This window comes from Typopeltis vanoorti, chromosome 3 (genome assembly GCF_054136105.1).
Source record: "Typopeltis vanoorti isolate ZY-2024b chromosome 3, IOZ_Tvanoo_1.0, whole genome shotgun sequence".
NCBI classification, from domain to species: Eukaryota; Metazoa; Arthropoda; class Arachnida; order Uropygi; family Thelyphonidae; genus Typopeltis; species Typopeltis vanoorti.
The window spans coordinates 11,474,609-11,502,598 of NC_143551.1; the positions used below are offsets into that span (position 1 = coordinate 11,474,609).

The 27,990-nt window shown below is 37.5% G+C and overlaps 1 protein-coding gene across 10 annotated transcripts in view; it reads right to left on the minus strand.

Moving 5' to 3' along the window:
- The window catches only part of GTPBP1 (GTP-binding protein 1), a 375,327-nt gene that overhangs the window by 115,196 nt on the left and 232,141 nt on the right, over positions 1-27,990 (minus strand). For all 10 annotated transcript variants that reach the window (XM_090390548.1, XM_090390543.1, XM_090390544.1 and 7 more), the window contains one exon: positions 5,824-5,919. In XM_090390548.1, the coding sequence (XP_090246674.1) occupies positions 5,824-5,919 (96 nt within the window). The remainder of the gene's footprint in view (positions 1-5,823; positions 5,920-27,990) is intronic.

Here is a 27,990-nt window from a genome sequence, read left to right on the forward strand (position 1 = left end):
AACACCAAGACTAAAGTCCTAGAGAGAAAAAACAGGTGTTGGTCTTAGGATGACTGTCTCCCAAATCTTTCTTAGATTTATACAGCCATACTTGTTGAGGTTTGGAGTATGTTTCAAGGCTTCTGTGGATTCCGGGAATAACCTCTCTACTTGTAAAAGCTTCTGTGCAGCACTTTTGTTTTTTTTTCAATTGATCCTTTGTGAAGCGGTAACCAAAGTATGGTCTGCCAGACCCAACTTGCCATAGCGAAAGTGCTGGATATATTTTTTGTGTTCACTGAGGCGGATGTCCACAGTTCTTCCTGTCTGTCCATAGTAGGCTCGATGACATGAACAGGGCACTTCATAGACTCGTGGATGTCATAAAGGAGAGAATCTTATCTTAGGTGAATGGATGAGAGTTGCCAATTTCAGAAAAGGTTTAAATACGGTGCATAGTTGGTGTTTGTTAAACATTCTAGATATTTTTTCAGATGTGCCTTTAATGTATGGAATGGTGACAGTTTTGTTGTAGTCTTCTGTGGTAGACAGTGGGGGGGATTTTTGAGGAGCATTTAGTATTTTATATATCTTATGGGGATTATAGCCATTGGTCAGGAAGGAGTGATGTAGGTGAGAAAGTTCAGCAATGAGAGCAATGTCACTGGAACAAATTGCTCTAGCTCTATGGGTTAGTGTTTTTAAGATACCATATTGTTGAGAAGGGTGATGATGTGATTGTTTGTGTAAATATCTCCCTGCATGTGTGGGTTTTCTACAAACCACGAATGATAAGGAACCTTCTGGAAGGTGTTAGGGTGTCCAGGAAGGGCAGACAGTCATTGTCTTCTAGTTCCATTGTAAAGTGGATTTTTGGGTACTGGCTAGTTAGATGCACTAAAAATGTATTCAATGTGTCTGGGCCATGTAGCCAAATAGCAAACACATCATCAACGTAGCATAGCCAGAAACTAAGTTTCAGAGTGGCTGTATTGATAGCTAGCTTTTCCAGATGTTCTATGTAGAAGTTGGCTATGGGGGGAAAGAAAGGGGGTATCCAATAGCTGTCCCACCTAATTGTTTGTACATTTTCCCTTTCCATGTAAAATAACCTGCCTGTACTGTGAATTCAAATAGCTGAAATATATCAGGGAGAAATTGTGAATTTAGTAAATTAAGGGTTTCAGTTAATGGTACATTCGTGAATAGTGAGGTGATATCAAAACTCACCATTAAGTCTGAACTTTTTAAGGTGTGGGTTTTCTAAAATACTTTTTTAGGTGGGTAGAATTTTTAACAAAAGAGGGAGAATTGTTTGTGAAAGTGGCTAGTAGTTTGGCTAAATGTTTAGCAAGTTTATATGTAGGACTGTTTATTTACAATGGTAAGTGGGGGGGGGGGCACTTTGAACCTTTTTGAACTTTTACAATTAATTCTAAAATACAGTCTCGAAAACTCATTTCCAAATATTGTAATACTACTGCGAATTTTCCTCACAATTGCTGTAAGTTTTGTTAGTTGTGAGAGGAGTTTTTTCTAAATAAAACTGATTAAGAATTACCTATATTACTATGAAGTTTGATATCTCCAATTCTAATAAGTTTAATGCCATTTTCTTTCATAATGTGATTCATATTCATCTGAGAATTTGAATGTAATGAATATGACCTTGTTGCCACCTATTGATGAGAGTGATCGTAGGGTCTTGACCTGGGAGATGGCTAAATGTGTGAAATTTTTGATTAAGACAGAGTACATGTGGAATTACTATGCTGGCAAGTATGACAAGCTTAGGAGATTACTTGGTTCAGTGCCATGGCATGTAAAACTGCAATGGCTGGATGTTGATAGGGCATGGGAAGTGGTCAAGGAGCATTTGCAGGCAGTTATGGCTGACTGTATACCTAGAGTCCGAATAATAAATCAAGTAGGGGTTAAATGGATGAAGAACACCATTAAACTTGAGTTGCAAAAAAAGAAACAACTATGGAAGGAATTTAAGGAGAAAGGTGACCTGCAGGCACACGAACAGTATAAAGCGCAGGCCTGAAGGATAACGAGTGTGGTGAGAAAAGCAAAAACAGACTATGAAAGGAAATTAGCCATGCAAGCTAAAAACAATCCCAAACAGTTCTTTCAATATGCTGCTAGTAAAAGAAAAACTGTACATGGCAGAAGGATTTTAAGGAACGCCGATGGTAGGGAGGTCACTGAATCAGTCAATATAGTGGAATTACTGAGTGAGCACTTTGCAAGAGTATATCATCCAGGTGGTGACATTGAAAGAATGAAGGAACCATTAGTTTATATGGGAATTGTGGTGAATGAAGTAGAGGTGAATAGTCTATTACAGATCCTTAATGTGAATATATCTGTAGGATTGGATGGTATATCTTCACGGCCTTACGTGAAGCAGCTAAAGAATTGTCAGTGCCCTTGACCTTATTGTTTAATCTGAGTCTCAGGTCTGGTTTAGTCCCGAAGGGGTGGAAAGAGGAGAAAATATTTCCACTGCATAAAGGAGGATCCAAGACTACTGTTGCAAATTACCAACCGATCAGCATATCAGGAGTCATTGTCAAGGTCTTGGAGAAAGTAGTCAAGGAAAAAACACAGGAATGGATTGATGAAAATGAAATACTGTATGGGGACAGCATGGTTTTGTGAAGGGTAGATCATGCCTCAGTAACTTGCTCAGGTTTTATAACACAACGACGGCTGAACTGGATAAGGGTAACGGGTTTACAGTGATACTGCTGGACCTGGCTAAGGCCTTTGACAGGATACCGCATGGAAGTCTAATCCGTAAACTGCAACATATGGGAATGGATATAGGGTTGGTGAGATGGACAGGAGGGTGGTTAATGGAGAGATACCAGAGAGTAGTTTACTCAGGAAGTAGAGTCCAAAAGACGGCCTGTGACTAGTGGTGTGCTGCAGGGTTCTGTTCTTGGACCACTGCTGTTTAATTTGTTCATTAACGATATAGGGAAGGATCTGAGAGGAATGGTTCATTTGTTTGCTGATGATGCTAAGTTGGGTAGGGCAATAGTGAATGCAGAAGATGTCAAAATTTTGCAGGATGATTTGGATAGATTGGAGTTCTGGCCTAAGGAGAATGGATGTCAATTTAATGTGGCAAAATGTAAGGTTATGCATTCTGGGGTGAAAAGATTAGCAGCAGTATATCACATTGGTGGAACTGTACTCCAGGAGATTGATGAGGCCAGGGACTTGGGAGTGTTGGTGGATAGGGAGTTGAAGTTTAGGGGGCACATCGCAAAAGTGGCTAAATCAGCTCTCATCAAATCACTTAGATGCTGAAGAATACTTTGACGAGCAGAGATAAGCAAGTTATTGTTCCTCTGTATCGAGCCTTGATAAGACCCCATCTTGATTACTGTGCCCAGATCTGGTCACTTAGGTTTTTTTCTTGATGGGGAGGAGGTTGAGAGGATCCAGAGGTGAGTGACCAAGATGATAGCAGGTCTACGGAATGAACCTTATGAAAACAGATTGAAGATTTGTGGGTTGCAGAAATTGGTTGATAGGCGGAAAAGGGGAGATATGATTGAGACATTCAAATTGCTAAAGGGTTTCTATAGGATTAATTCAGAGGATATTTTTAAGAATAGGACTGGTGGTGGGAGGACTAGGGGACATCCATGGAATCTGGGCAAGAGTGTGGTTAGCAAGGGTGCTAGAATGAGGTTTTTACTTGGAGAGTGGTGAATGAGTGGAATAAGTTGCTGGAGTCTGTTGTGGGTGCCATGACTGTGAATGAGTTCAAGGCAAAGTGTGATAGATACTGTGTGGATGTTGAATAGTTGTTCTTGACATGATGTTTAGGGTCTCCCTCGATGAGTCTAAGGACTCCTTGGAGTTGCCTTTGATAATAATAATAATATAGATGACGAATAAGAGTGGAGATAGCTTGCACCCCACCCCTTCTCTCCAGCTTACCTCTGATTTTACAAACCATCTTCCTACATTTCCTTCAATTCTAACTGCTAACTTACAACTTAAATATAGACTATATATTGCTCTATATAATGTTCCAATTACCCCCATATAATTATAGCATGTTAGAAAGCTTTTCTATGGACATATTGGCATATCCATTTTCGAAATCTTTACTTAAAACTTAAGTAAAGATCTTAGTTATATTTCCATGATTTCTCAACTATTTGTAATAAAGTGAAAATCTGATTATGACTACCTCTATTTGGCCTGATCCTTGTTTGTTCCATCTATAAATAAGGGAATAAAGCTGAATGTAATTCTCACATTCAACTTTATTCTCTTATTTATAAATGGGAACTATGACAGCTCTGCTCCAATCATCTGGAACTCAATCTTCTGATCAGGCCTGATGAATTATGCAGTGCAGCGACTACAAAACTTTTATACCTCCATATTTTAGCATTTCTGGTCTAATATCCTCTCCAGCTGTCTTTCCACATTTCAAGTTTTTGATGGCTAATTCTACCTCAAGTATTGATATGCTACTCCTGTTCACATTCCTCCTGAATATTACTATTACTATTCTGTCACTGCTTGTTTCGTTTAACAGTCTTTCCAAGTAATTACTCCAGACATCTAGAATATCCTTATCCTCAGTGTTCATTTCACCTTTATCATCTCTGATTCCTTTTACTGTACTTTTTCCTTCATTTCTAAGCTTTTTCAATAGCCTCCAGAATATTTTGCCACTTCCTGATATTTATCCTCTATATTCTTACCAAAGTCTTCCCATGACTTTTGTTTAGCTACTTTTACACATAGCTTAGATCTCTTCCGTTCTTCTCTATGTTATTTTAGGGTAGCTACTGACTTATTTACTAAGAGATGTAGGTATGCTTTTCCTTTTTCAGGACTGCGTCTTTAATTCTTGTGTCCACCATGGTGTTTTTGTTTTTATATCCTTGCAGACCACTTCACTACATGCCTCTCTACAAAACAATCAATATGTTTCATCAGAGTTTGCCACTGAGACTGCAAGGTTTGGTTGTTTTTTAACTTCTTCCATTTTTCTTGAATAATGGTTGAGTACATTTCCACAGTTCATCTGTTAACAGCTGCATGAATAATATTGGTGATATTTTTGTATGTAGCACACAGGATTATGAAAAATCGGTTACCTCTTTTTGCCTAATGATTAATTTCAGTTTTGTGTAGTGTGATGACTGTTAATATTTGTGCACCACATAAGAGAAAGACTACAAAATGATCAGAAAGAACAAGATCTTAAAAAAAGGATATACACATGGAGATTTTGAAACAACATTATTATTTTCTTGTCATTAATTCATTTTATTCATAAATTTATAAAATTATGCTGATTTAGTCATCAATCTGAACAGACTAGAAGATTCTAGTTTATCATCAATTGACAGATAAAATTCCAAGTGTGTTGTCAAATATTGTGTTTTATATATATATTAAAAAAAAAACTAGGCATTTCATTAAATGCTTTCTAAACTGTTTTCTTCTTCTTTTAATCCTTTTTATAGTCACTTCTGGCTATAAGTTTCTCCCAATTCTCTCCATCTGTTTCTATTCTGAGCTTGTTGATGCCAAAGATGTTTACATAAAATGTTTACTCAAAAATATTTTCCTACTGATGAAACAGTAGAGGAACTCACAGCACTATTTTCCAAATTATATAAAAAAAAGTCATTAAGACTTTGAACTGCATTTGAACAACCAATTTTGAACTGTATTTTTATTGGTGACCTACTGTTTGGGAACAATGATTTAGATAAAACTGAAGTCTGACAAACTATGTTTCTTTTAAATAATATATTAGCCAATATTCAGTTGTTTCATGCAATCTGAACTTACCATAAGCATAGTAAAATCAGGTAAATGACCAGTCATTCCAAAAATTGTAGTTTTTAAATATCTTTCATGTCCTGCTAGATCTATAAAGGTTATGACCTAAAAATAAATATAAAATAAACAAACATTAAATTCTAGTAAAAGGTATGTTTTGACAAGCATAGTTTCATTTTTTTTTATTGCTCAATATATCATCATCATCAAATTATATAATAATAAATATAATAAATTTAGTTTAATCCTTTATCCAAATGTAAGCAAACATAGTTTGTGCCTGAAAATATCTTCAGGACTGAAGTAAGGTGGTGCAACCCTAAGCAACTCGTTGCAAAGGTGGACCAAGTTCTCATCACCCCTTGTCTCAGTATCTCCCATAATGCAAAGCTGGTTGGCAATTTGTATAGGTAAATATGACCTCTCTATTACTTCTGCCTTAGTATCACCACTCTGGATCTGCCTCCCACCGACGAGACCTTAATAAAGGTTGAAACTGGTCTGAGTAGTGGCCCTTCCCTTAATGCATACATGTCCACAAGGAGATGTGCTTTGCATTACAGGAGATACTGAGACAACGGGTGATGAGAGCTTGATCCACCTTTGCTAAGAGTTGCACCACCTTACAGCAGTCCTGAAGATATTTTCGGGCAAACTATGTTTGCTTACACTTGGATAAAGGATTAAACTAAATTTATTATAGCGTAACCAAGTGCAAAATAAACTTCAAACTCCCTTCATTCTGGTTGTTAATACCATCCACAGTGATGGCACTAACCTTGCCCAACATGCTTTGCTCATGAAGCTATACTACCTAAACAATTGCAACACTATTATTACAGGAATATTATTATTATTCATTATTAATAATCCAGGAAGTTGTATGGCAGTACAGTGGTGCATAGTATATATGGCTAATTCTTCCAGTGCTGATCTGAAATTTACTGTTGAATGGAGGCTAGTTTAATGCAGCATAACTATTTTCGGTCAGTGGGCAAGGATACACTACGGGACAAACCTGTTTCACAATGATGTGGCACATCCTCTAACATTTGATGAGAGAAAATTTACTGGACTGCTCATTATATCCTGATTTATGTGTTTAGCAGGGTTTACTTTAAAGATACTTATGCTGCCAGTGGGATTCAAGCCCGCTGATGAGGTAGTATATTCTTTTTCTGAGGTTGATGGATTTTCTTCCTTTTTTCCCTGCCAGAATGGTTCTTAGTTCTAGATGAGTAATAAGGTCACTGCAAACTGGCCTTATTACCCAGCTATGTCGATGGTGTAGTCATATGCCCATGGCCCCCATGGGGGGGGGGTCTCTAGCCTGGGGGCCCGTCTTATCGGGTCGGCCAGTTAAGCGAGACTGAAGACAAAAAGAAACTTTATAAAAAACGAATGAATATGTGTCGAGAGGGACTACTAGCTTTTGCAATCGTTTCGAACCCATTATCTATCTTTTCAGACTTATGGTTACTCTTCTGAACTTCCCATTCAAAAGGATTTACTTTGGATTTTGGTTTTTGTTCGCCCGTCTCGCATGCACGCCATCGTTTCAATGCTGACACTGCACCGACGTTACCAGCACACTACCCTACCAATGCCTACAGTGCATATGCTACAGATGCTGAGAGAAGTTTATTTTATCAATAAAAGAGAAAACTTTATTTGATAGTTTTAGTTGGTTAAGTTGATCTCAAGAAACTGAAAATTTTCTCCAAAATTCTTTATTTGAGAAGAATTTGTCTTATTTGAATTGAAATTTTGCTAGTTAGTAAGTAAAAGAAAATATAAAGCTTTTTTAGTTATGATTTTTTTGTATGAAACAAACTTAATTATTACTTCTTTTCAGATCATACAAATTTGAGATATTAAAAATATTTAAATAAATTGCTCTCAAGCAAGCAAAGACGTTCTAGTTAAAATAAATAAAATCCCAATGTCTGATTCAAAGTACAAACACAAGTCCGGAGCTCAGAAGAGGAAACTTAAATCCAGGAGAGAATCGAAAGATTCGCGAGGTCGTCAATTTATAACCAAATTTTTCAAATCTAAAAACGAAAAGGACTTAGTTCTTAGTACTGATCATAGTGAAGGTGGTTATAATGTTTGTGACACTGAAATCCAAACAGAATATCAATGTCAAATTGAAACTCACAAGGCAGTCGAAAGTCAAGCGACTGTTACATGTGAACCTCTTGCAACTGAAGAAAAGGCCACAAGTGAAAAACCTGCAGAAGGAGTGACTATGGAAGAATATGATACAGCTGATGCTTTAGTTGCAGGCCCTGTTGAAAAATCTGATATAAAATATGATGACTCTAGTACTTGGCCCAGAGGAATCTCAAACAACATGTAGCAAGAGATAGTATGAACTATCAGCTTTCAAGAATTCCAAAAGATTTATAAGGAATTGCCAAGAGATGTTAATGGTAGGAAATTTCAAGGTTCTTTGCTCTATACGAAAATGAAAAATGAAAGAACAAGAGAACATTTTCCAAGAGAATGGTTAACATGGGGTGTATCAAAAGAAACTCTTTATTGTCTACCATGTCGTACTTTGTGACTCTAATAACAAAAACTTAAGCAATTTAGACCAAGAAGGATTTTCGCCTAGAAATAAGTCTTGGAAAAAGTTGTATGATATGTTGCCTCTTCACGAAAATAGTGCTGAACACAGAGAACAACATCTAGCTTGGAATCCCTTTTGTGGCATTTCAAGGAGAGAACACATAGATTGGAGATGTTCATAATGGGAATTTCTTAGGTATATTAGAATTAATTGGAAAGTACACATGAAGTGACACGACAACATCTCAGCAAAGTTCAACAAAATCAGATGTAAGGTAAAAAGTATGAAAGGATATACACATTACTTGTCATGGAATTCGCAAAATGAGTTTATTGGCCTTTGTGCTGGCAAAGTTCTCCAAACTATTCAAGACCAAAGAAGAGACACGATTTTCTATGGAATAATAGTCGATGCAACATCAGATATCTCCCACAATGAACAAAACGTCCTAATTCTCAGATACATATCACAAAACCAAGACTCAAGCGAATTTGAAATCAATGAAAATTCAATCGAATTCATGAACTTTACTGGAAAAACTGGAGGAAAACTAACTAAAGAAATACTTGCAACTCTGGAAAAAAACAGAATATATCTCTCGAAGATTGCCGTTCACAAGGTTACGACAATGCCGCAAATATGTGTGGAAAAATAATCGGCATAAAAACTCTCATTTTACAAAAGAACAAATGTATCTGGGGTGCTTAAGGGTCAAAGCTGTATAACTGAGAGGAGACCTCCACATAGACTTTAAAGGAATGTGGAGAACCGACCAGGGCTTCTGACCTAATGTCCAATCCTCACATTCTCGTGGTGCACCCTATTGGGTATCTACTTGGATACTGAACGAACGAGGATGGGCTGGCAATTTGGGATTTAGCCGACCAAATTGTATTCTTATTAGCTTAAACCAAAATACAAAATGATGGTACAACATGACAAAATTTCATGCCGGCTGGGGCGTCGCCCAGTTAAACAAGGCCCCCGTTGTTTTCGCCAGGGAACCAGGGCGAACAGCGAAAAGTCAGCTACTGGAACAAATCTGAAAACAAACCCCAACTCAACATCACCAGAGTTAAAGATCGGTACTATCAACAAAAGAAGCCTGAATGGCAAAGAAATGGAGCTAGCTGAGGAATTAGATAAGTACCAGATCGACATAATATGGGTGACTGAAATAAAAAAGACCAAAACTGGTGAGATCTTTCTGAGCAATAAATACAAAATGTTATATTCAGGCAATGACAATCAAGGAAAAGAAGGAGTAGCCATAGTATTCAACACAAAATACGAGGCTAATCTTGAATGGCAGTCAGTCAAGTAGAGTAATGTGGGCAAATATGAGAATGGGGAACTGAACAATGAGACTTATTTGTGCCTATGGTCCCACAGAAGGTTCTACTAAGGTAGAAGTGGAGGAATTTTTTGAGGCTTTAGAAAAAGCAACTGACACAATGAAAAAGGAAAAGTTGGTCCTTGTTGGGGATCTAAATAGCAGAGTAGGAAATGATTGTGAGACATACAAAAATATTTTGGGAAAATTTGGAGAAAAGTGCAAAGCTAATAATAATGGCAAATATCTGTTGGATTTCTCCTCAGGACATGGACTGGTTATTACTAACACCATGTTCCAATATAAAAATGTGCACAAATTCACATGGAGAGAAGAGGCTAGGAATAAAAAAAGTCTCATTGACTATGTTATTGTTGATAGTGATGTTTTCTCCCTGGTGCAAGACACCAGAGAGTACAGAGGATTTGAAATTGGAAGTGATCACTATTTAGTCGTGAGCAGGATAAAATTGAATTTCATATTGAAAAGAATAACATGTAAAAAAGTTTTAAAGCGAATAAAAGTTGAGCAGCTCTCAGATGTGAGCTGTAGACTAAAATACAGAAAGATTATTGAAAAGAAAATGAAAGAGTTTGAGAACAGGAATCAAACCTTGGAGATTCAGTGGCAAACTCTGAAGAAAACATTGACTGATTCTACCAGAGAGGCATGTGGTGAGGTTGTGTGCAAGGATAAAAAAATCAGAACTCCCTGGTGGACACAGGAAGTTAAAGAGGCAGTGAAGGAAAAGAAGAAAGCATATCAAAAGTTCCTGGCAAATAAGTCAGCTTTTACTCTTACAGAATACAGAGACAAATGTAAGAAAGCTAAACAGTGTGTAAAACTAGCTAAACAAAAGTCATGGGAGGACTTTGGCAAGAATATAGAAAATAAATATCAAGAAGGTGGCAAAATATTCTGGAGGTTGTTGAAGAAGCTTAGGAATGGAGGAAAGAGTGCTGTAAAAGGAATTAGAGATGATAAAGGTGAAATGAAAACAGGAGAAAAAGATATCCTTGAAGTATGGAGTAATTACTTTGAAAAACTGCTAAATGAAACAAGCAGTGATGACAGCACAGTGATAAAAAATACTGACCAGGCATGCAGTCAGGAATACATATCCATACTTGAAGTAGAAAAAGCCATCAAAGGCTTGAAATGTGGAAAGGCAGCAGGAGTAGATGATATTCGACCAGAAATGCTGAAGTATGGTGGTATAAGAGTCTTACAGTGGCTGCACTGTATAGTTCAGAAAGCCTGGTCAGAGGGACGAATTCCCGATGATTGGAGTAGAGCTCTCATAGTACCCATATATAAAAAGGGAAATAAAACTGAATGTGAGAATTACAGAGGTATTTCCCTACTGAGTGTTCCTGGCAAGATCTATGCAAGTATACTTGAGAAACAGTTGAGAAGAATTGGGGAAGAAAACCTTGGTGAAGAACAAGCTGGATTCTGGTCAAATAGAGGCTGTCAGGATCAGACAAATAGTCGAGAAAGCATGGGAATATAACAAAGATCAGTATTTAAGTTTTGTCGATTTGGAAAAGGCATATGACAAAGTGCCAAGAGAGAAGCTATTCAATACGCTGCAGTTATATGGTGTCAATGGGGCATTATATCAAGCAATACTTAGTCTTTATTTGAGTTGTAAGTCATCATCATCATCATCAAATTCCTGCCATGTACCCTCAAGGGGTGTACAGGATATGACAGTACTACATGAAAAAATTACATCATTACTAACTTCCTATCTACAATTTTCCTCCAAATCAGTCTGTTACTTGTCAAGACTCCAACATTATCAGATCTTATATTTCTATCGTCTAAGGCACTTTGTACCGTATCAATCCACCTATATCTTGGTCTTCCTCTGGGTCGTTTTCCTGCCAACCTGGCAGAGAACACTTGTTTTGCTAATCTTTCCTCTCCCATTCTATTTAGGTGACCATACCACCTGAGATTAGCTCTGCTAACGCATTCCTGGATGCTGACAATGTCATGTTCTTTCCTAATATCCTCATTTTTAATATGATATTGCCATTGATGCCATCTGTTCACACCTCTAATCTTTCTCAGGACTCTCATATCTGCGGTCTCTAGTCTTTGGTCAAGTGTTTTACTTCTGACCCAGCTCTCAGATCCATAAGTTAAAATTGGTTTAAACACAGTCTTGTATACGGCTAATTTAGTGTTCCGACTAATTTCTTTCTTATTCCATATGAATTTATTCAATTGACTTCCCAAGATACCAGCTTTGCTGATTCTGTTGTCTATTTCTATATTTAGTTTACCATCTTCAGTAAAAATCGTGCCCAAGTAGCTGAAATGTTTTACTTGTTCCACAGGTTCTCCATTCACAACACAGTTGACATTTTCAATGATTCTGCCTATTTTCATTGTCTTTGTCTTTTTATTGCTGACCTTCATACCATATCTATTACAACAGCTATTCAATTTAGTCAGAGAATCTTGCAGACTTGTAGTGGATTTATTTAGAAGTATAACATCATCCGCATAAAGCAAAGAGCTGACATTAACATCTCCAATTTTGATATCAGGTTTAATACCACATTCCTTCATAATGTGATCCATATAGATAATGAATAACAGAGGGGATAATGTACATCCTTGTCTCACACCAGATTTAACATTAAACCATCTTCCTGTACTTCCTTCAATTCTAACTGCTGACTTACAACTCAAATAAAGACTAAGTATTGCTTGATATAATGCCCCATTGACACCATATAACTGCAGCGTATTGAACAGCTTCTCTCTTGGCACCTTGTCATATGCCTTTTCCAAATCGACAAAACTTAAATACAGATCTTTGTTATATTCCCATGCTTTCTCGACTATTTGTCGTAAAGTGAAGATCTGATCCTGACCGCCTCTATTTGGCCTGAATCCAGCTTGTACTTCACCAAACTTTTCTTCCACAATTCTTCTCAACCGTTTCTCAAGTATACTTGCATAGATCTTGCCAGGAACACTCAGTAGGGAAATACCTCTGTAATTCTCACATTCAGTTTTATTTCCCTTTTTATATATGGGTACTATGAGAGCTCTACTCCAATCATCGGGAATTCGTCCCTCTGTCCAGGCTTTCTGAACTATGCAGTGCAGCCACTGTAAGACTCTTATACCACCATACTTCAGCATTTCTAGTCGAATATCATCTACTCCTGCTGCCTTTCCACATTTCAAGCCTTTGATGGCTTTTTCTACTTCAAGTATGGATATGTATTCCTGACTGCATGCCTGGTCAGTGTTTTTTATCACTGTGCTGTCATCACTGCTTGTTTCATTTAGCAGTTTTTCAAAGTAATTACTCCATACTTCAAGGATATCTTTTTCTCCTGTTTTCATTTCACCTTTATCATCTCTAATTCCTTTTACAGCACTCTTTCCTCCATTCCTAAGCTTCTTCAACAACCTCCAGAATATTTTGCCACCTTCTTGATATTTATTTTCTATATTCTTGCCAAAGTCCTCCCATGACTTTTGTTTAGCTAGTTTTACACACTGTTTAGCTTTCTTACATTTGTCTCTGTATTCTGTAAGAGTAAAAGCTGACTTATTTGCCAGGAACTTTTGATATGCTTTCTTCTTTTCCTTCACTGCCTCTTTAACTTCCTGTGTCCACCAGGGAGTTCTGATTTTTTTATCCTTGCACACAACCTCACCACATGCCTCTCTGGCAGAATCAATCAATGTTTCCTTCAGAGTTTGCCACTGAATCTCCAAGATTTGATTCCTGTTCTCAAACTCTTTCATTTTCTTTTCAATAATATTTCTGTATTTTAGTCTACAGTTCACATCTGAGAGCTGCTCAACTTTTATTCGCTTTAAAACTTTCTTACATGTTATTCTTTTCAATATGAAATTCAATTTTATCCTGCTCAAGATTAAATAGTGATCACTTCCAATTTCAAATCCTCTGTACACTCTGGTGTCCTGCACCAGGGAGAAAACATCACTATCAACAATAACATAGTCAATGAGACTTTTCATATTCCTAGCCTCTTCTCTCCATGTGAATTTGTGCACATTTTTATGTTGGAACATGGTGTTAGTAATAACCAGTCCATGTCCTGAGCAGAAATCCAACAGATATTTGCCATTATTATTAGCTTTGCTCTTTTCTCCAAATTTTCCCAAAATATTTTTGTATGTCTCACAATCATTTCCTACTCTACTATTTAGATCCCCAACAAGGACCGACTTTTCCTTTTTCATTGTGTCAGTTGCTTTTTCTAAAGCCTCAAAAAATTCCTCCACTTCTACCTTAGTAGAACCTTCTGTGGGACCATAGGCACAAATAAGTCTCATTGTCCAGTTCCCCATTCTCATATTTGCCCACATTACTCTACTTGAGACTGACTGCCATTCAAGAAGATTAGCCTCGTATTTTGTGTTGAATACTATAGCTACTCCTTCTTTTCCTTGATTGTCATTGCCTGAATATAACATTTTGTATTTATTGCTCAGAAAGATCTCACCAGTTTTGGTCTTTTTTGTTTCAGTCACCCCTATTATGTCGATCTGGTACTTATCTAATTCCTCAGCTAGCTCCATTTCTTTGCCATTCAGGCTTCTTACGTTGATAGTACCGATCTTTAATTCTGGTGATGTTGAGTTGGGGTTTGTTTTCAGATTTGTTCCAGTAGCTGACTTTTCGCTGTTCGCCCTGGTTCCCTGGCGAAAACAACGGGGGCCTTGTTTAACCGGGCGACGACCCAGCCGGCATGAAATTTTGTCATGTTGTACCATCATTTTTTATTTTGGTTTAACCAATAAGAATACAATTTGGTCGGTTAAATCCCAAATTGCCAGCCCATCCTCGTTCGTTCAGTATCAAAGTAGATACCCAACAGGGTGCACCACGAGAAGGTGAGGATTGGACATTAGGTCAGAAGCCCTGGTCGGTTCTCCGCATTCCTTTAAAGGCTATGTGGAGGTCTCCTCTCAGTTATACAGCTTTGACCCTTAAGTCAGCAGTTAGAATTGAAGGAAGTACAGGAAGATGGTTTAATGTTAAATCTGGTGTGAGACAAGGATGTACATTATCCCCTCTGTTATTCATTATCTATATGGATCACATTATGAAGGAATGTGGTATTAAACCTGATATCAAAATTGGAGATGTTAATGTCAGCTCTTTGCTTTATGCGGATGATGTTATACTTCTAAATAAATCCGCTACAAGTCTGCAAGATTCTCTGACTAAATTGAATAGCTGTTGTAATAGATATAGTATGAAGGTCAGCAATAAAAAGACAAAGACAATGAAAATAGGCAGAATCATTGAAAATGTCAACTGTGTTGTGAATGGAGAACCTGTGGAACAAGTAAAACATTTCAGCTACTTAGGCACGATTTTTACTGAAGATGGTAAATTAAATATAGAAATAGAAAACAGAATCAGCAAAGCTGGTATGGTGGGAAGTCAATTGAATAAATTCATATGGAATAAGAAAGAAATTAGTCGGAACACTAAATTAGCTGTATACAAGACAGTGTTCAAACCAGTTTTAACTTATGGATCTGAGAGCTGGGTCAGAAGTAAAACACTTGACCAAAGACTAGAGACCGCAGATATGAGAGTCCTGAGAAAGATTAGAGGCGTGATCAGATGGCATCAATGGTAATATCATATTGAAAATGAGGATATTAAGAAAGATCTTGACATTGTCAGCATCCAGGAATGCGTTAGCAGAGCTAATCTCAGGTGGTATGGCCACTTAAATAGAATGGGAGAGGAAAGATTAGCAAAACAAGTGTTCTCTGCCAGGTTGGCAGGAAAACGACCCAGAGGAAGATCAAGATATAGGTGGATTGATACGGTACAAAGTGCCTTAGACAATAGAAATATAAGATCTGATAATGTTGGAGTCTTGACAAGTAACAGACTCATTTGGAGGAAAATTGTAGATAGGAAGTTAGTAATGAGGTAAATTTTTCATGTAGTATTGTCATATCCTGTACACCCCTTGAGGGTACATGGCAGGAATTTGATGATGATGATGATGATGATGACAAATGTATCTTATTCTCTTCTGCGGAGCACATTCATTAAATCGCTTAAGAGTCAATGCTGCCAAAATCAACCCAGATGTTATAATGTTTTTTGTGAATATAGAGAGCTTCTACTATTTCTTTGCTCACAGTCCTGCATGCTGGGAAGTACTGAAAAAACATATACCACTACCTCTTTCAAGTCTTTCAGAAACAAGGTGGAGTGAAAGAATTCAAACTGTGCGCTCAATTGTTAAACATTATTCCAGTTTACTTGCTGTGTTAAATGCCATTCTCGGAGAGATGGACACAGAAATAACTCCTTCAACACTGAACACAATTAAAGGTTTAAAAAAATATTTCAGATCTTATAGAGGTATGCTAATGACAATGTTTTGGCATAAAATATTGGCAAATATTGACAATAAGAACATTATTATACAAAGTAAAGGAATATCTCTTGAGGTCGAGTCTACACATATAAGAGAATTAGTGCAAGAGATACAACACTGATGTGACTCGTGGGAAAGTGTTGTTCAAGAAGCAAAAGTAGTTGCTGAAGCAATCGGTGTGCAACCTCAATTTTGCAAAAATTGAGAAACTACTGTAGAACCTGAACAAGATTTTAAACTTTTCATAATTTATTCAGTATTGGATTTCATTATGAATAATTTAAAAACAAGGTTTGAAGCAGCAGATAATATATGCAAATTATTCTCACTTAGTTTAAATTTCCACAACTTGGACGATGGTCGACTTATTGCAAAAGCAGCAAAACTTATGAATGTATGAAAAAGATCTGTCAGAAGAGTTACTGAATGAAATTCTTCACCTTAAAAGTATTCATAAGATAGTTTTTCACACAGAAACAAGTCCGGTGAAACTTCTGAACACAATTTATGACAAAAACCTGCAAGGTATATTTGCCAATATCTGCCTCACCATTAAACTATTTTGCACAATACCAGTTAGTGTTTCTTCAGCTGAGATCATTCAACAGACTGGCCAATTCACTGAAAGCATGGCAAAGAAGTACAAGTAGCCAAGAATGACTTAATCATCTAAGCAATTTTGCGCATCAAAAATGATTTGGCTAAGCGAGTTGATTTTACTGACATTAATGATAAATTTGACAAAAGCTAGAAAACATCATCATCATCTCATCTTCCTTTTACCGTCTTTTATCTTATGGTGTCGATGGTTTGTTCATCAACCTCAAACCGTTCACAGGATAAGGTGATCAGCCCTACACCCCGGTGTATCCTATGTCCGTAGTATGCATGGCAATAAGAATACAAATAAGTGCAATAAGCTAGAAAATATACTTTGAAGTAATTTTGAATATTATTATTACCGTATTTTTCGATAGATAACGTGAGTGTTATCTATACAAAAAAAGTCTAAATTCGTTAAATATGAACATGCATGGTATACATTTGAAAGGTATGAGGTAAATCAAATGTAATAACAAAACTAAGGTAGAAGTATTACTTAATATTTATTGAACATTACACTATTCAAATCCAAAAAATTCTTCATCAGACTCAATATTGAAAGAATCAATTGTGTTAAAAATTTCGTTTGGTATTTCTTCAGCTTCATAATCAATGACGGTCAATTTGGAATACTTACAATTGTTTTAACTTCTGCTGTCATGTGTGCCCTACACGAATCCAACGCTAACAAAGATTTTGGGTTGAAAGATGCCATTTTTCTCTTTCGCCACACATTCTCCAATCAAAATTTCATAACCTCGGAATTTATCCAACCTTCATCATTAGCAGTAACAATAACATCTTTGGAATCACAACCTTTTGGAACAGTCTTCCTTTTGAAAATTGTTTCTTTTCAACAATTTTCTTGTAACTTCAACTAGTTACAAGAGAACAATGCAGCCCACACAAGTTATCTTTCGGGTCACACAAAAAGTCGTAGTAATGTCACAGTGCTCCCCAATAATGGGAAAATTGTAAAATTTTGAATTAAAAAAATCGACCACTGCTACTAGCAACGCACGTGCTTTTAAAGAATTCCTCCATCCTCTGTCTATACTTCTTAACTCTAATGCTAGTTGGCACATGCGCATTATCTATACAACAAAAGGAATGATGAAAATGTTGGGGTGCACGTTATCTATCGAAAAATACGGTAGTTTGTATTATGTAGATGTTGGTAGTTTTTTAAATAAATATTACTTTTGTATTATCACAACATTTAATTTAAACTAATTGATCCTAAACCCTGTAGACTGTATAGCAATGCGTTGTCCTTAACCTGAACTACAGGTTGGGGGGGCCGCCCAAAATCCTGGCCTTGAGGAGGGTCCGCTTCAGGAGGTAGGGGCCATGCATATGCCGTCAGCAATAGATATGTCCAATAGATAGTGACATCAACAGCTTCTATATGCAATAGCCTAGTTGTAAAGATACTTCATACACAAACTTTGCTTACAATTTGGTATATTATTAAAACAAGAATATAATTTGTCTATTATAACCTAAATTTGCAGTCAAGAACCTACCACTCTAGTATTAGACTGAAGTCAGATCTATCCAAACATAGGGCATATGTCATTTTCAGACTGTACTATAAAGACATTTATGGAGAAAGAGGATGACAATGCACTGATGTTCTAACACTTGTATTTTCTTATACAGGGTGTCCCAAAAAGAAATATTAATAATTTTTTTATTGAAGGTACTAAATAATAAAAATTAAAATAACAAGTGAAAATATAACTTTAATCCTAAACACTAGTAAACTTCTACATTTTATCCATCATTTACAATAATTAATCTAATTCTATGTTCAAATTTTTCAATGACACACTCCAGTACAGATTGCAAGATGGTCGTAATGGCTTTCTGAATACCCTCTCAATTTCACTATGCTTTTTGGTTTGTTATGGCTAACTTTAGATTGAATGTAGCCCCCACATATAAAAATCTAAAGGTGTTAAAGCTGGAGATTTAGCAGGCCATTTTATTGCCCTCCCCAACCAATCTATCATTCAGAAAGTGTTTTGTTTAAAAATGAAATCTTGTTTTACTTTTGAAGTGAAGATTTAAGTTTTTGTAAACAATTATGAGAATCAAAAACTCATATCTTCACTTCTTATTTTAGTTTTTACCAAAAAGCATTTCTTTTTGGGGCTTTCTTTTGAAGACATATGTATGCTAATAAAAGCAATCCAATCATAAAACTGCAGGTATTAATTTTGAATTCATTGAAAAAACCTATTTACATTATCATCATGGTTGAAATTTTGAAACAAATACAAATAAATATAAATATGGAAAGTTTACATAAAGCTGTTATTTCTCAGCAAAATTATTAATTCTCAACAAAATTAGACTAATTATCTGATGTTTTGGTCACCACTTAATTAATCTAAATAGTTATTCATCTCTCAAAGTGTTGATTATACAAACCTGACACAAGCATCTCACAAATTGATTCCTAAGATCATTAGTAATATATATATATATATATATATATATATATATATATATCATCTTCATTTTCCCTCTTTTACTCTGTGGTGTCAAGGGTTAATTAATCACTGGACCTCAAACCGTTCACAGGATAAGGTGGTCAGTCCTATGCCCCGGTGTATCCTATGTCTGTAGTGTTCCCGGTGTATCCTATGTCCATAGTTTTACATATATGTAAAAATATATGTTCTCAAGGCCAATTTGCCTGTTTTGCGGGATGAAAAACCCCATGATAAATGGGGGGGGACCCCTACTGTCCACGCCCAAGACTGGCTAACTTGGCTATGGCTGAGGAAGATCCTTCAGCTCCTCACGTCACCAACAGGAATCGAACCTAGGACACTCCTTCCCCAGGCATATGGTTGTCAAGTGCACAGCCACTAGGCTAACCACGCGGACTTATATTCTTTTTGCAATGCCTGTTTGGGAACGGTTCTACATCTCCAACCGACACCCGGTTGTTCTGCATCGTGGGTTGATGCTCGGATTCCCAAAGCTGAACAGCACCAGACGGTATGGTTGAGAGGGACGGCGTACAGTTCTGCGTCTCTTCGAACCTAGCAGCACCAGGCATCAGGTGCCACCCTTGCCAACAACTGCCAGCGAACTCGCTGAGGGAGGACCAATGGTGCGTCCCCATCAGTCCGTGCTGCAAGGTTATGCAAATAAAAACTAGAGAAAGAAAAAAATTGATGTTTTTTTTATTTAGCACCATTGAGACTTCTGCTGCTGCTGCATCTCTGATGACAAATAATTTATATCAGGTTTATATTTTGTATCCTGTAGAGATATGCATGGGCTACTAGTTTCATCTGTATAGACAGATATTCCTTAAGACAATACATAAATGATAAAAAATACATGTAAATAAAAAAATTAAGAAAAAACTACTTGAGAGAAAACTGATATATCCAAAAATAACTATGAAATCAAAATTAAAAGGAAATGTTACATTCAACTGATAATGGAGAAAATAGTTCAGCTGAACTGGTTCATGATCCTGAACAAGTCAATCAACTCATGCAAAAGAAGAAGAGAATAAGAATGAAATAATTTTTAAATCTAGATAAAGCAGCATGAGATCACTATTTTTGCATTTGTAGAAGAAAATTTGGCACACAATTTATCATTAAAGCATGGAAATCAAATTTTTGCATTTAAAAAAAAAAATAAGACTACTATATGATTTTTTTTTCATCACATTTTCCTTTGTTTGCACTACATAACTGGCTAAAGTAACTATAGATCAAAGAACTAGTGGATCACTGATGGGTCAAAATCAATTAGTAAGTAAAAAAAAAAGTACTTTAAAAGATTCTCTTGTCTGATTTAATGATAAAATCAGTATGCTCCATGTGGATTAAAACAAAAGAAGAAAAGCAAATAAAAATAAAATCAATAAATTATCCAGAACCCATGCTGCTTCAAGAAGACAAAGAAGACACTACATACATGATTTTCTGTTAAAACAGGTTCAGAAAGATTTACTCATATTTGCAAACTATCCTTCTATTCTACTAAAGGATAAGTTTTTAGTTGACCCCTTCACTAGAGGATACCACACAACAACCCAGAGAAATGTGGTGGTAAATGAAAGATCATGGCTCACAGCAGGAAACTGGGGACCAGACACTGGGTCAGTAGGTGTAGTCAGTTCTCTGCATTCCTTCGAGGATATGTAGACATCTCCTCCTAGTTATATTGCTTCAACCTTTAAGCAACCCTGAGAAAATGCAATTTTCTCTGTTACTGCAAAGGCTATCATTAACATATTTATTTCTCCTTTTAAGTCTATAATGCAATAAACAAATAAGAACTTAGGAACTTTGGTTGCTGCACCAGTGTAGACCAATACCAATATAATGTGGGATGATTTTTAGCTTCAGCTAAGCAGAGGTTTAATACATTCTAGATTAGAATAAGTTTCATCGAGTGTTAATGATAAGGCCTCTTGCCATATTAAAAAATGGCAAGAGGCCATTTTTAATTAATATTCAAATTAAGTAAAAGTAATTCTTCAATAAAAACAATTAAAACACAAACTACAACCACATCATGATTATCCAGAGTCCTAGTGAATACATAAATAAAAGTGGTGTAGTGAAAGCTGATGTTAATTTTTCACAAAAAATACTGCTGCACTGCATCAGCATGAAACTTAAGTTCTCAGGTCTAATAGTAATATACAACTGTTTTATTTCCTAAATAAATAAATATATATATAGAACTTTTACCTATATATACATATATAGGTAAAAGTTCTTAAATCTTTAAAAAAAAAAAATCTCATTACACACACAATGGCAATTTAAAATTTCAGTTTATATTAGTCTCTGCATGCTATGTTTCTACAAGATTCACTTGGGTAAAAAGCTTCATGTGACACTGGATAGATACTGAATGTACTGTTATAGATTATTATTATTATTCGTGACACCTCCAAGGAGTCCGAGGACTCATCGTGGGAGGACACCTACTATTATACAACTGTCTCAAGCACTACACTGAACCTCTACCCAATCATCTCCATCAACGCCATCTACCGCTCACCTCCACCACCACCACCACAACTAGTATTTTTTGTCTGTAAATTGCTTGTGTTCTGAAAGGCCGATATATCTGTACGCGGGATGAAAAACCGAGTTCCGGGAGAAAAAACCCTGCTACCTCCGTATGAGATCAGCTAACTCACCTTCGATTCAAAATCGTCCAGATAAAGATTCCTCCCTAGATGAATACAATATGGAGTTAAAAAAATTGCTAGGGAGGTTTCTGTGGTAAAAGCTAAAAAATAAGCAATGTTTATTTTTTATGTAATCCCCATATTCAAAATACCACCCTCATCCTCAATAACAATGAAGGCTAATTATGAAACAAACTGAAAGCTGCTTATTCACTGTAACCAGTTATTGCAATGCTATATTTCATGCAGCTGATTTCCTATACCAAGCTGTTTATAGATTCTGTAAAAGAAATAGGCTATCGCTAACCATATATTTCCTAAGTGAAAGTGTTAGGTAAAGGTTTTTTTTTAGAAATTTTGCAAGAGAACAAAGGTATCTTCACCTTGACATTGTGTGTGTGGGGGGGGGGATTGCTCTGACAACTCAGAGAGCAATACCAGTGGTAGCTTAGCAACTGGCAGGCCACATCTGATTTGGGTAGGAGCCAGACTAAGCGAGATATCCTGGAAGTGGACAACAACACATTTCAGTACTGGCATGAGCTAAAGATATGCAATATCACCAAAGACTCGTGCCCAGCTATTTGGCATGGCTGAATCTGCATTATTGGCAATAGTTCTATGGTAGTGGGGGGAAAACCATGTTACTATCCTCCCATGATAACCATAGACACAATGAAGAATGATGATAAAAGTGGGGTGGCTACCAGCCTGGAGGGCTGGAGTGGTACCTCCAGATGCAGAGGGGGAAGGAAACATGCACTCCTGGTCTCAGCACCCGCTAAGAGTCTATGACATTCAAAAAACTGATACCATTCTCAGCCACAATCCAACTACGACCAAAAAGCACTAATTTGGGAAAATTAGACATATTGGTGCTTTGGAATGTAAAGGGATTATTGCATATAGGAAAACTGGACATTATGCAGGGTGAAATGGGTAGACTAGACATCCATATACTGGGAATCATGGAGACACACTGAAAACATGGGGGGGCACTTTGCATCACAGCTGGGTAATACTATTTGTTTTGTTAGACATCATTCTATGAGCACAGGCAGTGTGGCAGTAATCGTCAAAAAAGTATGCGTAGATTGGTGTTGGCCTGCGGCCCTGTAACGATGGGATGGTTTACTTGGGGGGGATTGAGTGTGGTCCAATACCAGTCACACTCTTGCAAATTTGTGCCCCTATGGGTGATGCAGACAATGAGACCATTGGCCTCTTCTGCAGGGATCTGAATTTGGCCAATGCTGAAAAGAGACATTTTGATTGTTAGGGGTGATATTGATGCAGGAATTGGAGAGAGGATGGAGGATCATGGCAAGACAGTCCTAAGATTTCATGGATTGGCATCCAAAACAAAAGAGGTGAAAGATTGATCGACTTTTGTATGGAAAAGAACTTACTCTATATTATTAAAGACTTGAACAATACGTTGGGCAACATCTTGCCGCAGAGCAGGTGAATTGTGGAAAAAGACGTGGAGCCAGAGATCAGGTTTCTAATCTAATGCACTTGGTTGAAAAGGCTCAAGAATTTAATATCCCTTGTGCTTCACTGATTGCACCAGGGCATTTGAATGTCAGGTGGGAGGACCTGTGGAAAATACTAAGTAAAATGGGCATTTGACACACCTTTAAAAACAACTCTATGAAAGGAATCAGGCTGCTGCTGTGAAGAAGGAAGGAAAAACATCTTAGTGGTTCAATGTTCAGAAAGGTGTAAGATGGGGATGCATACACTACCGTGGTCTATACAGTCATTACAGAGAATACATTATGAGAAAGGCACTTAACAGATACGATAGTGGTTTCTCGGTAGCAGGAAGATAAATAACCTTAGGTATGCTGACTTTATCATTCTTATTGCCAACAGCAAAGGAGAACTGGAGTCCCTGTCAGTCATGCAATTGCAGAAAATATGGAAAGAAAGAAACATTTCTATCACCTCGGGACTGGTCAATGGCTTGGTGTTTTAGATTTTCATTTATGGTGTGGAATCTTGGACACTCAGTGGGGAAGATACAGACAAGATAAATGGCTTCGAGATGTGGTGTGAAGAGGGATGTTGAGTCTCCTGGATGGAAATAAGGTCTAATGAAAGTATAATATGGTTTTGAGTGAAAACTTTTTTCATAAAGAAAGTTAAATTTTTTAAGCCGAAAGTAAAATAAATCAACTAAAAATCAAGAGGTGGCTATGTTACATTGTAAATGAGGGAGTTTTCAAGTGTTTCAGTCACATTTCAAGATGTGAAAATGACAACCTGCAAAAACTTATCCAGGGCAAAGTGGAAGGACAAAGAAAAAGAGGTTGCCCAAGACCAAGACGGTTGGAATAGGTTAAAAAGATCAATGGACTTACTGTGGAATTGGCCACTGCAGCAATAAAAGACACATTATGGCTAGGGTCACGAGTCCTCAGACATGAGGAGACCAAGCAATAACAATAGTAAGAAAACAAAACATTTTCTAGTTTTCTTATTTTATCTAGAACAAGAACTAAAGCAGTATGTCATGTTGGAGGCTTAATGGATTTTTTACAACACTCAAAAAGAATTAAAATAGAATTTAATACTTCCTATATTTTGTCCTAGTCACTAGGACATCTACGGGGATTACAAAAACAATTAATGTAACATATACACAAATAACAAACAATACTAAGCCCAACCACATGGGTGACACTAAAGTCCTATCTAGGTAGAGCGCCCTCTAAGGGCAGTAGTAGGTGGCCTGGAATGTAAGGTGTAAACTCTAGTGATGAGTGTTTCCCAAATCTTCGGAAGCTTAATGCAACCATATTTATTGAAATTTGGTTGGTTTTTGAGAGCTGCTGCTGCTTCTAAGAAAAGTCTCTCTTTCTTGAATTTGCTGTGGTGGAGCATGGTGGTTTTCTTCCATGATACCCTGTGGGTGGTGTCCAAAACATGGTCAGCCAAGCCTGAATGGCCATAGCTGTGTTTGAAGATGTAGGACTTGTGTTCCTCTAGACGGATGGATGCTGATCTGCCTGTCTGTCCAAAGTACGCCAGCTTACAGGAACAGGGTACTTTGTAAACTCCAGGCAGAGAGAGAGAGGAGGGAGCTGATCTTTCGTAGAACGGATAAGGGTAGCAAGTTTGTGGTGGGGCTTATATGCTGTGTGTAGGTTGTACTTTTTTAGTATCAATGGTTATTTTTTCGGATGTGCCACGGATGTAGGGTATGGTGATGGCATTTTTAAAATCTTGTTGACGAGAAGGACGGGGAATGGGGGAGGAGTTGATTATTTTTTTGATACTGTGATCGCTGTAGCCATTGGAGAGGAAAGTGCTGTGTATGTGGTTAAGCTCAGTAGTGAGGGCGGTTCCACTGGAACAAAGATTGTGGGCTCTCTTGGTAAGAGTTTTAATAATGCCATATTGTTGAGAGGGGTGGTGGTGGGAGAGTTTGTGAATGTATCTGCCTGTGTGTGTGGGTTTTCTGTATACTGTGAAGGTAAGTGTATCATTAGGCAGGCATGTGACTAAGGTGTCTAGGAAGGGTAAACAATTGTTCTTTTCCTTTTCCATAGTGAACTGGATTCTTGGATGTAGACTATTGAGATGACTGAGGAAGGAGTCTAACGTGTCTGGGCCATGAGGCCAAATAGAGAACACATCATCTACATATCTTATCCAGATAGAAGGTTTGAGTGGGGCTGAGTCTATGGCTCGTTTTTCGAAATCTTCCATATAGAAATTGGCAAGGGGGGGGGGGGGGGTGAGAGGGGAGAACCCATGGCAGTTCCCTCTATCTGCTTGTAGATTTTGTTGTTCCAAGAGAAATACCCAGAGTTAATGGCAAAGGAAAAGAGATCTAAGATGTCAGAGGGAAAAACGTTTTCTAAGAGAGATAAGGTGTCAATTAAGGGAATATTGGTAAACAAAGAGGAGATATCAAAGCTTACCAATATGTCTGTCTTATTCAAGGTTAAATTTTCTGTGAGGGCTTTAAAGTGGTTCGAGTTTTTTATATAGTAAGGGGACCTTCCGGTGAGGGGAATCAGAGAGTTGGCCAGCTGTTTAGATAGTCTATAGCAAGGTGCATTGGTGGCATCTACTATAGGCCTGAGTGGGGAATTGGGTTTGTGGATTTTTGGTATGATTAGAATACGTATTCTAATCATCCATGGAGAAGAATTAGCATGCAAATCCAAGCAATACAGTAAGTCAAAACTACGACTATCTAGGCAACTAAATAGTCTGGCCTTTCTAAAACGATGTCGGGATACAAGAGTGATACCAAACTGCGTTAAAATGAAGATCAATTTCCATTCCAAAAAAGCACTTCGTATATATAACCGTGCCAGCCGGGCATTACTCCGCGAGCAAATCGCCTCTACACGTGCTACCCTCGCAGTGACGAACGCTGCCATTGGCTCCTTACATTCAGAGCTCTCCACCGTTCTTAACCCTGAACTTTGGTCGATTCTCTCTGGCATTTCGGAAACTTCCGCACAGAGAGAATTCCAAAAAATAAAAATTAACACATCAAGAAATATAGCAACCTTGTGAAAAACAAACCAGAACCACAAATTCAACCACTCCAGACAGTAATAAACCTCTCTTCCAAAAGGCTCAACGACGATGCCGTCAGCGCCCTTTTCCTCGGCCGTAATTTTGGCGTCACTCCGAAGAAAGTGCCGGTGCTTGACGTAATGGTGAACATCGAACAGGGAATCAGTCGCTTACCGTCGGAGATAGCTAACAACATCAGACTTGACGTAGCCAACATCCTCGCGCATTCTTCGCCACCAAAAAGTAATTTATCATATGCCCAACGCATGGCTCTCCTAAAACTACGTAAAGAAAAAAGTATCGTCATCACCAGAGCGGATAAGGGTAATGCCACAGCCATTCTTAATACCAATGAATACAATCGTAAAATGAACATTATCCTCCACGATCGCGCTACCTACATCCCGCTAGAACACGACCCCACAAAAACACAAGTTAAGAAACTAAAAATCTTACTCAAAAAAGTATCTTCCTGGCCCCCTGATGTCACGAAAAAACTTAAACCTTTCCGCTCCCGTCCCCCCCGAATATATGGTTTACCAAAAATCCACAAACCCATTTCCCCACTCAGGCTTATAATAGATGCCACCAATGCACCTTGCTATAGACTATCTAAACAGCTTTCCAACTCTCTGATCCCCCCTCACCAGAAGGTCCCCTTCCTATATAAAAAACTTGACCCACTTTAAAGCCCTCACAGAAAATTTAACCTTGAATAAGACAGACATATTGGTAAGCTTTGATATCTCCTCTTTGTTTACCAATATTCACTTAAATGACACCTTATCTCTCTTAGAAAAAGTTTTTCCCTGTGACATCTTAGATCTCTTTTCCTTTGCCATTAACTCTGGGTATTTCTCTTGGAACAAAATCTACAAGCAGATAGAGGGAACTGCCATGGGTTTCCCCCTCTCACCCCCCTTGCCAATTTCTATATGGAAGATTTCAAAAAACGAGCTGAGTCTATGGCTCGTTTTTTGAAATCAAACCTTCTATCAAACTACTTCAAACCACAATCAAACCTTCTATCAAACACTTCTAATCAAACCACTCAAACCTTCTATCTGGCTAAGATATGTAGATGATGTGTTCTCTATTTGGCCTCATGGCCCAGACACGTTAGACTCCTTCCTCAGTCATCTCAATAGTCTACATCCAAGAATCCAGTTCACTATGGAAAAGGAAAAGAACAATTGTTTACCCTTCCTAGACACCTTAGTCACATGCCTACCTAATGATACACTTACCTTCACAGTATACAGAAAACCCACACACACAGGCAGATACATTCACAAACTCTCCCACCACCACCCCTCTCAACAATATGGCATTATTAAAACTCTTACCAAGAGAGCCCACAATCTTTGTTCCAGTGGAACCGCCCTCACTACTGAGCTTAACCACATACACAGCACTTTCCTCTCCAATGGCTACAGCGATCACAGTATCAAAAAAATAATCAACTCCTCCCCCATTCCCCGTCCTTCTCGTCAACAAGATTTTAAAAATGCCATCACCATACCCTACA